Genomic DNA, 14089 nt, shown 5'->3' on the forward strand with positions numbered 1-14089 from the left:
CTAAAGTGTCATAATGACTCGCCGCTATAAAGATTTGCGTGATGGGCCGAGTAATGATAATCTTTAGCTTATATATGCCTGTAGATGCAGTAGTAGAAAATATGCTCGAATTTACGTTTAATTAAGCGAAGTCAGTGCTCTAATAGAGAGCAACAATTCTGAGAACGTTTTTATGCTTGGGGATTTTAATGCACAACCCTGTAAGCCTTTTTGGAGTTAGATGACTAACTTCTGTGCAGAAAAGCGATGGGTGTTACGAGGAAGCATTTTTATGTTCGCGGAATGGAGGTTAAGGGTTGGAAATAAAAAAACCAAAGTATTTTTCCTTTTCAATATTTCACATGCAAGAAAGATACATTTTTCAGATCTTTCAATTAGTTTATTTATACCCTCATAAAAATGTTTTGTCTTTGTCCTCAAAATACGCTGAAACTGCCTCCTTAACTTCATGATCAGTAGAATATTTTTTAAGTCGCAGCTCTTTTTTCAAGTTTGGAAAGAGGTGAGATGGCTTGATCATTTCCTTTTAGCGAAATCAGCATGGGACACTGACAGAGAAATTTGAAATAGATTACGGAATCCACTGGGCGTTATTGCAGCCATTTAAAGAAAACGAATAGCATCCTTGATGAAAATAACGTTGGTAAGCAGTAACGGCATTCTGACGGTATTAAACATTAACGATCCAGACAAGTGCGCGCATTCGCGGCGCGATTCACAGCACAATTCACGACGTTATTTAGCCACAAACACATACATAGCATATAATATATTGTCTAACAATGCTTGAACGTAAGGTAGCAATAATAAAAAATATACAAGTTTTAAAAACCGATTAACGGAAATAAAGATACTGTGTACGTGTAGCTACGGTATTTTTAAAAATTATTATGTTGTGCGCCCTAGTCTAAATAGATTTATTCTGATTTCTTTGATTGATTCATTACCATGCATAACATATTATGATGAACATAGGATTCTGTAATCGCGTTTTAGTTTTGTTTCCTTTATTACTTTTTTGAAGGCACGCTAAAATCATATCTCATGGGAAGTTAAAAGACGCTTTATAGCTTGCGTGTAGCTTATTCTCTAAGACTGAATGTCGAAATGCCTGTTTATATGGTTTTAAAGCATATCTTACAACTCTAAGATACTCTATTTCATAATACGCAACTATCAATAGACCATAACTTTTCATTGTATAGATAGTGTACTGGAGGGGAATGATTTTCGATTTTCGGATGGACACTTGCCGCTAACCACCTGAGGGGTTGCTACGGCGTCACCGGGGGAGTGGGGCGAGCGCGAAAGCTCGCCATGAAAAGAGCCCCAGGGCTCGACGACATCGGGGGGAGAGTGGGAGACGTCGACCCGCGGGTGCCGCCTGCGAGGGCTCGGACCTCGGCTCGGTTCGTCGTTAATCTGATTGTTGGTGGACATTTGGACTAATCATTGTTAAGTCCGAACGCCCCCGTGACCGTGGTAAGGATCCACGTCCGGATGACGTCAGAAATCGGGGCCCTCGTCTTCGCCGGTGTAGACGCTATGTTGGTTGTGTGTTTGTGTGCTGTTGGGACACATTGTCGGTAGTTATTTGATCATCATGGTCGTAAAGGACATGTTTCGGACGTCGCCGCCTAGGCGTGACGTCGGGGCCGGGGGTATATTGAGGGGAATGAATGTAATGAATGTAGTATCGAGCTTTTATAGTAACCACACTATTATTTATTTATTTATTTTACTATTATTATTATTATTATTATAAATATACATTTAGTAGGATAAGTACCTACGGGCAACGTTTGCGCTCTACGGTAAATCCATTGTCCGACAAAAATCGGGAACTAAGCGCTAATCGGCTCAGCACTCGCGTTTCAAGGCTAGTTTGCGGCAGTCTAAAGCACGCATAAAATTAAATGAAAAAAAAATTAGTAATGCGCTGTCAGACGTCAGTTCTCAGTTGTCACTTGTCATTTGTCTCTGAATTGTTTCTGAAAAGTGTTTTATATTATTAATTATTTACGATAGCTGTAAATTGGGGAGTAATAATGAACAGTATTAGATATAAAATAAGTGGCGTTACCTATAGTGTACTGCAAGCGGCGAATTGCAATTTGTTAGTATTTTTCGAACTAATTATAACCTTACAATATTGTAGCGCATCAGAATATTGTAAGAATGAGATACATATTTTTGACGGCCGATTGGCGCAGTGGGCAGCGACCCTGCTCTCTGAGCCAAGGCCGTGGGTTCGATTCCCACAACTGGACAATGTTTGTGTGATGAACATTAATGTTTTTCAGTGTCTGGGTGGTTATCTATATATTATAAGTATTTATGTATATTATTCATATAATGATTTAGTCATCTTAGTACCCATAACACAAGCTATCCTTACTTTGGGGCTAGATGGCGATGTGTGTATTGTCGTAGTATATTTATTTATTTATATTTACAGCTTAGATTCGATAGAAGAGACTGCTATGCAGCGATAATGCCCACACGTTGTTACTCGCTTTAATCTGTTTTTTTTTTTAAATTTCGTATTTTTGTTCTTTTTTCGATAGTGTGTAATAACAAGTGAATTAATGTATAATTTTTTTATAGTCGTCCGGCGCTCCTGCAATGTAGACTCTATTCAGGACCAACAAGTTTCCCTGACTACTTCCGTAATCCAATATTCAGCAAAGAAGAGCAAGCCAAACTGATTGAGTTTAATGAGTTGAGCAAGTTGGCTTCTACCCCTGTTAAGCCACCTGGAGTCAGTGAGACTTCTTCAGTGTACTATGATCCACTTGTAAAGTAAGACATATATTTTATTGTGAAATTTTAAATGGTACAATGATATAATACTCTTAAGTCTGCCTACAGATTTTCCCATATGTATTGCATCCTTATAGTTCCAGGATCTGTTATAGAATATCAAACAAATGTTTTGTGAAACTGACATATAAACTAGAAAGAGGATTTAAAACTTGCAAGATGTGGAATTATATACATTTATTGATCTGTATGAATGAGATATTTGAATTTATTTTAATGATTTCATTTCTCAAAACTTCAATATCCAATGTTGTTTTTCTATTAATTAGGATTGTTAACTTTAAATAAATTTTTTTTTGTTGCTTATATTCAGAAAAAAATATACAAAATTAAAAGAAGGGAGAAGCTTGGTTAGTGTTAAGTTAAAACATGTTAATTATTATGATATGTTGGGTCACCACAACATCGTTCCACTCGCTTCTATTAATTGTTATCTCAATATCCACTCTTTCAAAAATATATCATCTTTCACAAAGTCCATCCATTTAGTCCTTGGTCTTTTTCTACTTAGTCTTCCTTTTCATTTATGATGCCATCTTTCTGGTAAAATGATTTTCTTACATCTGTACTATATTAAAAAAGTTCTGGTGGTATGTATGGTAAAAAATATTTTCATACAAAATCCTCATAATTTTTTATTTCATACATAACTGAATAAGTTAGTCTAGTACAGAAGATGTTTATCCTTTTTGGGTTATATCTACCAATTATTTGCTAATAAGTAAATTTTATTAAAAATAATTATTACAGCAAAGTTATCAACCATGTGATGAAAATGGGTAACAAAAATCTTGCTCGTCAAATAGTTGAGAAGGCATTTGAAAATGTTAAAAGGTTACAAATAGAAAGATATCATCTTGCATCTACACCTGAAGAAAAGGAAAAAGTAATTCTCAATCCTAAGGATATATTACATAAAGCAATTGAAAATTGTAGACCCCTACTCCAACTATTACCAATCAAAAGAGGTGGAATAACATACCAGGTAATTAATATCAAAAAATTAAATGAAATTGCAATTTAGATGTTATCCCAACACTGCATCTAAATTAATTTACACCTGTGTTTGCTAATGTGTGTGTTGATGTAAGCCATATGTAAGCAGACAGCAACTGAATTACATCTGACTTGCAGTGCAGTGATATAACTGTTAAAACATGCTTGCAAAACTTATTATGTGAAGATTAGTACTGTTATCAACTAAAAAGCTGTAAATTTTATGAAATAGTAATTTGTTGCAATCATTATTTATTATTTTTATGATTATTATTTTCTATAAATGTGGCACACCATGTAATGGCAATAAAATTTAAAGTTATTCTTAATCTAAATATTAACAATTATAGTACAATTTTTCTTATCTGTTGAGTCTTAAAGAGTTATGCCAGACATTTTATTAAATAGCATTTTAACAAATGTGCTGATAATTGTTAATTAATTAATAAAAAGTTTTGGGGAAATAATAAAAAATATATATGATTCAGAGCCAACTTTCATGACATTGTGCCGGTGGGTATTTTGATATAAATACGGGTGCATTTTTGATACAATTCACCCCCCCCCCGATGTCGTCGAGCCCTGGGGCTCTTCTCATGGCGAGCTTTCGCGCTCACCCCACTCCCCCGGTGACGCCGTAGCAACCCCTCAGGTGGTTATCGGCAAGTGTCCTTCCGAAAAACGAAAATGAAAAAAAAATGATGCAATTCAGTCTTGTATGAGACTTTGGACGATGCAGGGATACCTCTCGTCGCCTTTAGTCGTTATCACTAGATAAAATCTGTTCTACCCATAAGAATAAAATATTATAAATGCGTGATGTTTGTTTATTATCTATATTCGGCGCAATCACGTCACTGATTTCGATGGAGTTTCGCACAATTTTAGCTTGTATCCTGGGGATGGATATACGATACTTATTGTTGATTTGTGACAGAGTTTTTGTGTTACATTATCTGCGCGAGGCTTTAACATGCAAGCAAATACATTTTTCGGCAAACGTTACAATTAGGCGAGCACGTAGTGCCAAGTGTAAAATTTTTCTGCTTACGTTAACTTATTCAATTGCGCGAAAGTTAACTACGTACAGTACGTTTTTCCAGTATTGTAATTCGATGGCAATCTATAATTATTGGCACTCAGTTGTTGAGACCCTAAAATAGAAATCCCTAAATTGTGCTCGGGAACCTATGTTCATTGTTCGGGTTGCGAATACATTTTTTTGCGTAAACAACGCTCTCGCAACAAATGCTTGCAACTTGAGCTCTCAAATAAAGATATATATTCTGTCATAAAAACAAAATTGCAATTTAATAAATATTTTCTATTAATTTTAGGTTCCTGGACCTATAACAGAAAAAAGGTCACTATTCTTAGCCATTAAGTGGCTTTTGGAGGCTACAAATGATAAGGAAAGGACTATACATTTTCCCGAGCAATTTGCCTGGGAACTCTTGGACGCTGCAAACAACACAGGCAAAGTTGTAAAGAGAAAACAAGATCTTCATAGACAATGTGAAGCCAACCGAGCATATGCTCATTACAGATGGCAGTAGTTAGTGTATTTCGTGCGCCTATTAAAAATAAGTGTAGATAATTGTATTAAGTAATATTTGTTAAAATAATTAATAACAATAAAATTAAAGTGCTACCCCAAATTTTTTTTATTGTTTTTATTGCTACTAGGGTCACTTCTGGTTTTGACTCAAATAACTGGCATTTATTTGCCTGAATGTTTGTAAAAATGTGATGATATTATAATTACAATAGTATCACGAAGGAAAAAAAGATTTTGTCGGTATACCATGCTTTGCTTAATTTTGTAAAGATCTGGTGAATTTATTGGAGATAGAGAATCGAAATCGTCAGCAGACACCAGCAACCCACTCACTCATGACATATTACGTTACTCCTTACATATAATACCTACAAATTCCACACAATATAATATGGAGGCCGCTAACACTTCATAAATAATGTTAGGGATTTTCTTGGTTAGAATCCTTGTTAACCTTGGTTTGAGTCAGCTAAAATGTTGACACTTATTTTAACTACTACTCCGTATTAGTAAAATATACTTAGCTGAATTGACGTACGCCAAATTTACCTCGCTGAACTTCGTTTTGTGTTTTAAAACTCCAAAGTTGGTCCGCCATACATTTACTGACTTCCGGCAACGTTACCCACGACAATCGACTATTTTCTTGTGTTGTACTACTACTATCTCTATTATTAGCAGTATCTAATTTGTGAGAGGAAATTAAAGGTTCCAAGGCACCTACTACGGTTTAACTCTAAGAGTTAAACCGTAGTAGGTGCCTTGGACAGTCAATTATTGACAATTTTGATTGCGAAAGTGTCTGTTATCTACGTTTGGCTCAACCTTCATCGATCTTGATGAACTTTGGCCAAGAGGCAGATAGAATTCCTATTTTGTATCACGGGAAAGCACAGAGGTAGGTACCTACCGTTTTCACAATTTATTTATTTATTTAGGAAAACCAACCACTAATACATTTTTTCTTGTCCAAGTTTTTACGTTGCGAGCTAAGTGAATGTTCAGCTTATTACAGGATTTCACAACGTTTACAAATAATCTCAAAATTAATTACATTTTATATATAACTGCATTACAAAATAAATGTCTAAAAATATTTTACTAATTAATAATGTTAAAAATATAAATAGAATTAAAATTAAAATTCATATTAAATTAAGAATTAAATAAAAAAAAATAAAAATTAACATCAATGTTCAAGTTTAAGCTTATTAAATTTTGAATATTTGATAACATAAGAAGTCAAGTATTTATTTTATTTTTATCTTTAAATGTCAGATAGAACAATTAAAAGTGTCAATAATTTTACGCCTAAAGTCAGCGTATTTATTATGAAATAAGTCTATTTCTTTTTGTTTTTTTACGTAATCGTTATAAATGTCGGATATTCTTAAGAATATTTACCCAACTTCGTTCTATAAGGCCTGTGATACAACAAATTACAAGGAACCCGAGGTGTGTTTGTGCGCGGTGTTCTAATCGCAAATCTGTGAATCAGTTCAGGACAATCAACGCCATTGTTAAACAAATTAAATAAGAATGTCATTGACAACAGCTCTCGTCTATGTTCAAGACTTTGCTTTTTAAAATAAATAAGCCTATCTGTATAATTATGAAGATTTCTATTGAATCTAAAAGAGAGCAGACGCAAAAATCGTTCTTGTACTCTTTCAATCCTCTTAATATAAATTTTAGTGTATGGTGACCAGTAATAATGCCTTAATACGGCTTAGCAGCAAAACCTTGTATAATTTTAAGCCCGAGATATGAAAAAATCTTTATAGCTAGTTTTAAAATTCTGGCAGAGTAGGCCAGAGAAGTTTGGGAACCTCTGGGTTGTTATCTGGGAAAAAAAATATGCTAGCCGTTGTGTTGTGAAACGGGGGTGCTAAGTCAACTGTAAGTCACCAGGAACTATCTATTAGGTAGTTACTAAAGCAATTAATGAGCTCTTTTTGCAATGGGTGTTAGGAAAGGTACTTTAGTACCTACTCGGGACCTATTCAGGAGTATAAGTATCAAGTTTGTACCACAAGCTGTTGTTACTGAGATAATCGCACACTAAAAGAAAAGCAGACAGGTAGTCCTGCCTGGAAATACTGATTATTTAAAAGTTTACGTTTTTCCATTAAGAGTTGCCAGTCCGCTAGAAAGACCATGTGCTGTGAAGACCAGACCAGATAGTAGTTGATGCGACGTATTCGCATTGTGACGAGGACAGAACCGGTGCGTTTTTATATCGTAGCGAGCCTGGTGGTTAGAACTCCGGGTTCCCATACGGGGGATCCAATTCGATCCCTGGCATTCGGTTCCGGCGCCCGTCCAGTACGGATGTCTCGTCTATCGCTCCTAGCGGTGCGATCTTCGCGTGCTCCAAGTAGTGTCCGATTGTGTGTGTTTCTGCGTTGTGGTTAGTTTAGTTTAGTTCCAGGGTCTAGGATTCTGTAAGTACACTAGAATAATTACCATAGGTACTCACACTCGTCACCTAAAGGCGAGGGCTCATTAGGGCCACACCTTAGGAACTCACCTCCCTGCTTCGGCAGGGAGGCACTGTATTTTGAATTCCGCGGCCACTATGGCCGCGTTAAATGCTAATTTCAACCTACAGGCCCTCATCAAGGACCTGCAGGTAAGAAACCCCGACTACCTGAGTCAGTTTATGACCCAATGTGGTCCCCCCGCCCCTTCCCCGCAGGACACCCCTCTGGGATTCCTGGAAACACCCCTGTCCCCCGACCCCTCCGAGCAATCTGCAATGGAGTCAGAGCCACAACCGCAGACCACGAAGCAAAACTTTGTGGCTGCACCCGCCTCTTCCGATATGGAAGACGATGGTTTTCAAACCGTCGCTTCAAAGCGCCAGAAGCGTAAGCTGAAGGCAACCACGGCCAACCCACCTAAGCGGGCAACCACTAAGGCAACAACGGCCAGTCCCTCCCCCGCTCCCTCTCCTTCACAGACCGTTGTCGAAAACTGCGATGAGTCTGAAGACTCCCCAATGACCGACGAACGCCGCGAGCGAGTCCCACCTCTATTTATTAGAGAGAAATCTGCCTGGGAACGTATTATTCCACTTATAGACGCCGCGAACATCTCCTTTAACGGAGCTCGCTCAACGAACATTGGCATCAGAGTCCAATGCCCCAGCTCAACCGACCATCGGCAACTTTCGGCCCTCCTTCGCCATGAGAATGTAGGATTCCACTCATACGCTCTAGAGGATGAACGCACCCTACGTGTCGTCATCCGTGGCCTTCCCGTAGAGCTCTCTGCAGAGCATATCAAAGAGGACCTTCTGTCCAAAGACCTGCCAGTACAAGAGGTACATCGTATGTACCATAATAAAACAAAGACTCCCTACGAGCTGTGCCTTGTAATTTTGGATCTCAGCCCTCAGGGCAAAGCCATATTCGATGTCCGCTCGATATGTCGCCTCACAGGCCTCAGGGTAGAAACTCCCCGTAATCGCGGCGCGATCGGCCAGTGCCATCGCTGCCAACTTTACGGCCACTCTGCCCGCAATTGCCATGCCCGCCCTAGGTGCGTCAAGTGCCTCGGCGATCACGGCACTGCCGATTGTCTTCGCAAGGACAAAACGGTAGGGCAGCCTAGCTGCGTCCTCTGCCAGACGGAAGGTCATCCCGCGAACTATCGCGGATGTCCGAAAGCCCCGCGCAAGCCCTTACGTGGCAGTAAGCCCCCCGGCCGCAGACATCCCCCTTCCCAGCCTCAGAGGCCTATCGAAAAATTTGTTCCCGCGCCGGCTCCAGCCACCAACGCCTGGAACAAACCCCTGCCTAAGTCGGCAGCACCCACCACAGCCTCTAAGGTTACTCCATCAACAGTGACTAAAGCCGCTCCCCCAGCCCACCCGCTCCTAAAGAGCCCACAGGCTCGGGCTCTATTACAGAGAGCAAATCAGTTAAATCCCTCATGAAGGTCATAGCCACCTTCGGCAGGGCTGAATTCGCTCTCTGCATGAGCAAGCTCAATGATCCACACTACTGCAGGCTAACTGCTTGCATCGAACACGCCGACCTTATCCTGGCAATTGAAGCTACTACACCATAATGGGTAGTACGTCAATAATAGGTAGATACAAACCCCGATCTCTTAAAATCGCGTTTTTCAATGCAAACGGCCTTATCCAACAGATTAACGAAGTTAGAGAATTTGCCTGTGCACGCCAACTAGACATATTCCTAGTGCAAGAGACCTTCCTTAAACCTTGCAATCGTACGCCTAAAATATCAAATTATAACGTTATTAGAAACGACAGATCCCACTCCGCTTTGGGTGGCACTTTAATATATTTTAAAAGGTCTCTTCACTGTACTCCTCTCGAACCTCCCGACTTAATCAACATAGAAGCATCCCTTTGTCAGGTCAGTATGACCGGCCATACGTCGGTCATCATAGCATCTGTATACCTCTCTCCCTCTAAAGACTTGCTGGAAAGTGATTTCCGTGCACTTCTAGCTCTAGGCGGCTCCGTCATCTTATGCGGAGATCTTAACGCCAAACATACCAGCTGGAATTCCCTTGCCTTAAATACACGAGGACGACAACTATACAGACTGTACAACCTCTGTCCCGACCTAAGCTTTGATATCTTAGCCCCGGACGAACCCACTCGCTACCCGTTTAAAAATAACTCAAACGACAGACCAGACGTACTGGACATAGCTATTCTAAAGAACGTCGCACTCCATGTGCATTCTTTAGAAGTGCTACACGAGCTTAGCTCCGACCATCGTCCCGTCCTACTCCAGCTAGGACCCCCAGCCGATACTCCCGTTTCGACCAAAACCATCGTAGACTGGAAAAGTCTGACAGACAGACTCAAGACGCTCGAATCTGTGCACCTGTCCGAAATCCCTGAATTTATAGACTCAGTAGAAGATGCCAAATGTGCGGTATCTCATTTTGTGAAGCACATTAGTGAGTCACTGAAGGACTGTTCCCGTACAATTCCCAACGACTTAGGTCGTAGAGAATTGCCGGCGGATGTCCGACAGCTGCTGACACGTAAAAATGCCCAAGCTAGAGCCCATGCCCGTTACCCGACTGACGACAACCGGAGGAAACTCTGGAAACTCCAAAGAAAACTCAGGGCTCGCCTTGATATTCTGAGGAGCGACTCATGGGACAGAAAGCTAGGGGAGCTCACGCCATCCCATACTGCGTACTATGGCCTAGCGAGAGCTCTCAAAGCCGACCAAATCTCAGCCACCCCTCCGCTCTTACGCCCAAATCTCCCACCCGCCTTCGAAGATTCGGATAAGGCCGAATGCCTCGCAGACACAATAGAATCCCAATGCACTCCGAGCAATGTGTCTATAGATCCCGACCATGTTAGGCTAGTCAATAGTAAACTTGGTAGCCTTGGTATCCCGTCTCCCGACAGCGACCCTATAGCTCCCACCTCCGTCGACGAGGTCCAAGCGATTGTCAACAAGCTGCACTCAAAGAAAGCACCCGGTCCCGACAACATCACCAATAAAGCATTAAAATGCCTCCCCCCACAACTATTTTACCTACTGGTACTAATATTCAACGCCCTTCTGGCAGGATGCTCTTTCCCCAAGGAGTGGAAAGAGGCAATAGTTATAGGTATACGCAAACCTGGCAAACCCGCCAATCTCCCTACCAGCTACCGCCCGATTAGTCTACTCAACTCCTTAGCAAAGGTTTATGAGAGAATTATACTGGCCCGACTCAAAGCCATCGTAGTAGCAAAAAAGCTTCTCAACGACGAGCAATTCGGCTTTCGAGCCAAACACTCTAGCATCCACCAAGTGCACCGCCTGACGGAGCACATATCCAGAGGTCTCTTTGAAAAAAGATACCCGCTGCTCACAGGAGCAGTATTCTTCGACGTAGCCAAAGCTTTCGACAAGGTTTGGCATGCGGGCTTAATATATAAGCTTCACGACCAGGGCATCCCAGACAGAATCTTGCAACTGCTAAGAGACTACCTGAGCGATCGCACCTTCCGTTACCGGATAGATGGCACTCTGTCATCTACCAGACCCATACGAGCCGGAGTCCCTCAGGGCTCTGTTCTATCACCCCTCCTATACGCGCTTTACACTAGCGACATACCAAAGAGCCCCTACGTAGAGCTAGCCCAATTTGCGGATGACACCGCCCTCTATACAACATACCGAACCATACCTCGCATCATATCCCGCCTCCAAAAGGCCATCGAGCGCTTAGGCGCTTGGTTTCGCCAATGGAGGATAGAGGTGAATCCGGATAAAAGCACAGCAGTGCTTTTCACTGGACGAGCCCGCCCTGACCTCAGGGACAAAAGGGACCTTAACTTATTCAACCGTCCTATACCGTGGCAAAAGACAGCCAAGTACTTGGGTGTAACTTTTGACAGTCGCTTTAACTTCGCAGATCACATTAGCGCAGCCCGTAACAAGGCTGCCTTCGTTCTCGGTAGACTCTACCCCATGTTAAACAGACGTAGCAAGTTGTCACTTCGTCATAAAGTGACACTCTATAAAACCTGTGTCCGCCCCATCATGTCATATGCGAGCGTCGCCTTCGCGTCTCGCCCTCCCTCCGCATATAAGAGATTCCAGACTCTCCAAAACCGCTTCATGCGCAACGCTACTGGGTGCCCCTGGTTCGTACGCAACGTCGATCTCCATAGAGATCTCAAACTCCCCACTATTGCTCAATACTTTAAAAAACTCTCGAAAATCTACTTTGAGAAGTCTATCCGACATCCCAACCCTCTCATAGTTGCGGCTTCTTTTTACTCACCCAACCTTAGCGCCACTCTCAACAAGAGGAGGCCTAAACATATCCTTCACGACCCTGACGATCAGATTACTACTGACAATGCTCCCTATCAGAACACACAATCAACCTATGCACAGCGTCTTCGCCGGCGAAGACGAGGTCCCCGACTTCTAACGTCAACCGGACGTGGGCTCGCACCACGTTCTTGGAAGCGTGCGGATTAATCACCGTCCGTAACCCTTTCACTCCAATCGTCGCCTGAGCCGAGGTTCGGCCTCACATGAGGCGCCCTCAGGCCGACGATCCCTTCGCTTCTTCGAGCCCTAGGGTTCAAACTCTTCCTGGCAGAGCCCCATTCCGAGGCTCGCCAACAAGCCCGCGTTACGCTGTTAAAATCATTAGGGTTAATCAGCTACACACAATCCGAAAAAAAAAAAAAAAAAAAAAAAGATCCCTGGCATGCACCTATAACTTTTCGGAGGTATGTGCTGTTTAATTAATTATTAAGTATAAATAACTCTTGCTTTAACGGTATAGGAAAACATCGTGAGTATACCTCCATGTCTGAGAATTTTCCATCTCAAAGGAAGGTATGTGAAATCTAGCAATACACACATGGCCAGCATAACGGACGCTCTTCAAACTTTTCGGAGTTATGGGCTTTTTAAGTAATTAAATATCACTTATGAGCAGTGAGTGAGACCTGTGCCTTGTAGTGGGCCGTTAATGGTTTGATAATTGAGAATTAATATAACAAATAATTAAAAAAAGGTAAATAGTAAACCACCTGGTGACATGGTCCACCACATTAAAATTTATAAGTTTGTGCTGTCCGACCGTGGGATTTTAGCCGGTGTCTCCTCGTCTCGCCCTTGGCCTCGCTGTATTTAGTATGGATTTTCTACAAAGAATAGTTGCACCTATGTTACATAGAGATTTTGCACAAATACGATTAGCTACGAGTAGGTAGGTACACTCGTATGAACAATCTGCGGTTAATTGATGACGATGCAGTCTTTTGATGACTCCTGCAAAATGTAAAGGATAATACAAAAGGATTGCGATGTCCAGTAGGTAGTTACATATATGCGAAAAGACTGCTGATATTCACCTGCCTACGTACCTATCTAAATTAATATCTACAATGATAAGAAGCGTATGTACGTAGGTACGTACTTCTACGAATTGTTGATGATTGGATAGATACGTGAACAGTCGTACATCGTACATGGACAGTTTTCAGTAAGATACCGCGTAGTGAACCGTAAAGTGGTTAATAGTGATGGAAATAGTTTTGTCCGTTTGAGTTAGTGTTAGTATTGTTAAGTTCAAACTGTGATGTAAATTATGAGCTACGCATAACGCCTACCTTCAATTAATTGTGCATTCCTGTAATTCCTCATCATAGCGTGCTCTCTTCTCTAAATACAAGGTGGGTAATAATTACTTTGGCATAGGTATCCCACATTTTATTATTTTTTTCTAAGCTTTTGGTACCTAGGTACAACTTACAAGTAGGTAAGAACATAGAGACGACGATTTTTTTAAAAGACTATTTATATAATAACTCCTTTTATGGACCTTTGACAGTATTAAGGTAAACCTTAAACCTGATTCTACGTTCGTAAGTTCGTAGGTAATTTAATCTAATATTATTGTACCTAAGTACATAAATCGAATTAATAGATACGTAGGTTCATATACATAGAGATAAGGACATATACCTAATATTATGACAATGACATTTGAATAAAATCATCGATCCTGAAATAAATTACGAAAGGCACACGCTTTTTGCTGGTAAATAAACTAAGTACGTAGGTACCTATATGTATCCACCTATTAAAACACTCGATATTTTTATTTATTTCCGGGGTGCGCATTATTTACTTCTAGCTGTTATCAATTATACCTACTCTTAGGCAAATTAAATCAAGAACAATCAAAATCATG

General features: G+C 40.7%; 2 protein-coding genes across 6 annotated transcripts in view; both read left to right on the plus strand.

Annotated features, from left to right (window-relative positions):
* The first annotated feature begins 1942 nt into the window (after positions 1-1942).
* Positions 1943-5471, plus strand: LOC120629294 (28S ribosomal protein S7, mitochondrial). Its single transcript, XM_039898196.1, has 4 exons — positions 1943-2116; positions 2608-2802; positions 3574-3808; positions 5157-5471. The coding sequence occupies exons 1-4, from the start codon at positions 2049-2051 to the stop codon at positions 5373-5375; spliced, it is 717 nt and encodes a 238-aa protein (XP_039754130.1). The 5' UTR covers positions 1943-2048; the 3' UTR covers positions 5376-5471.
* Positions 5472-6814: 1343 nt separating this feature from the next.
* LOC120629203 (ATP-binding cassette sub-family A member 2-like) overlaps positions 6815-14089 on the plus strand; it is a 33816-nt gene continuing 26541 nt past the window's right edge. For 4 of the 5 annotated variants that reach the window (XM_039898055.1, XM_039898057.1, XM_039898056.1 and 1 more), the window contains exon 1: positions 13355-13568. The gene's annotated coding sequence lies outside the window, so the exon portion shown is untranslated. Of the gene's footprint in view, positions 6833-13354; positions 13569-14089 lie in introns of those variants that run through there. The other variant, XM_039898058.1, reaches the window with a different exon arrangement.

This window comes from Pararge aegeria, chromosome 14 (assembly GCF_905163445.1).
Source record: "Pararge aegeria chromosome 14, ilParAegt1.1, whole genome shotgun sequence".
Classification (NCBI taxonomy): domain Eukaryota; kingdom Metazoa; phylum Arthropoda; class Insecta; order Lepidoptera; family Nymphalidae; genus Pararge; species Pararge aegeria.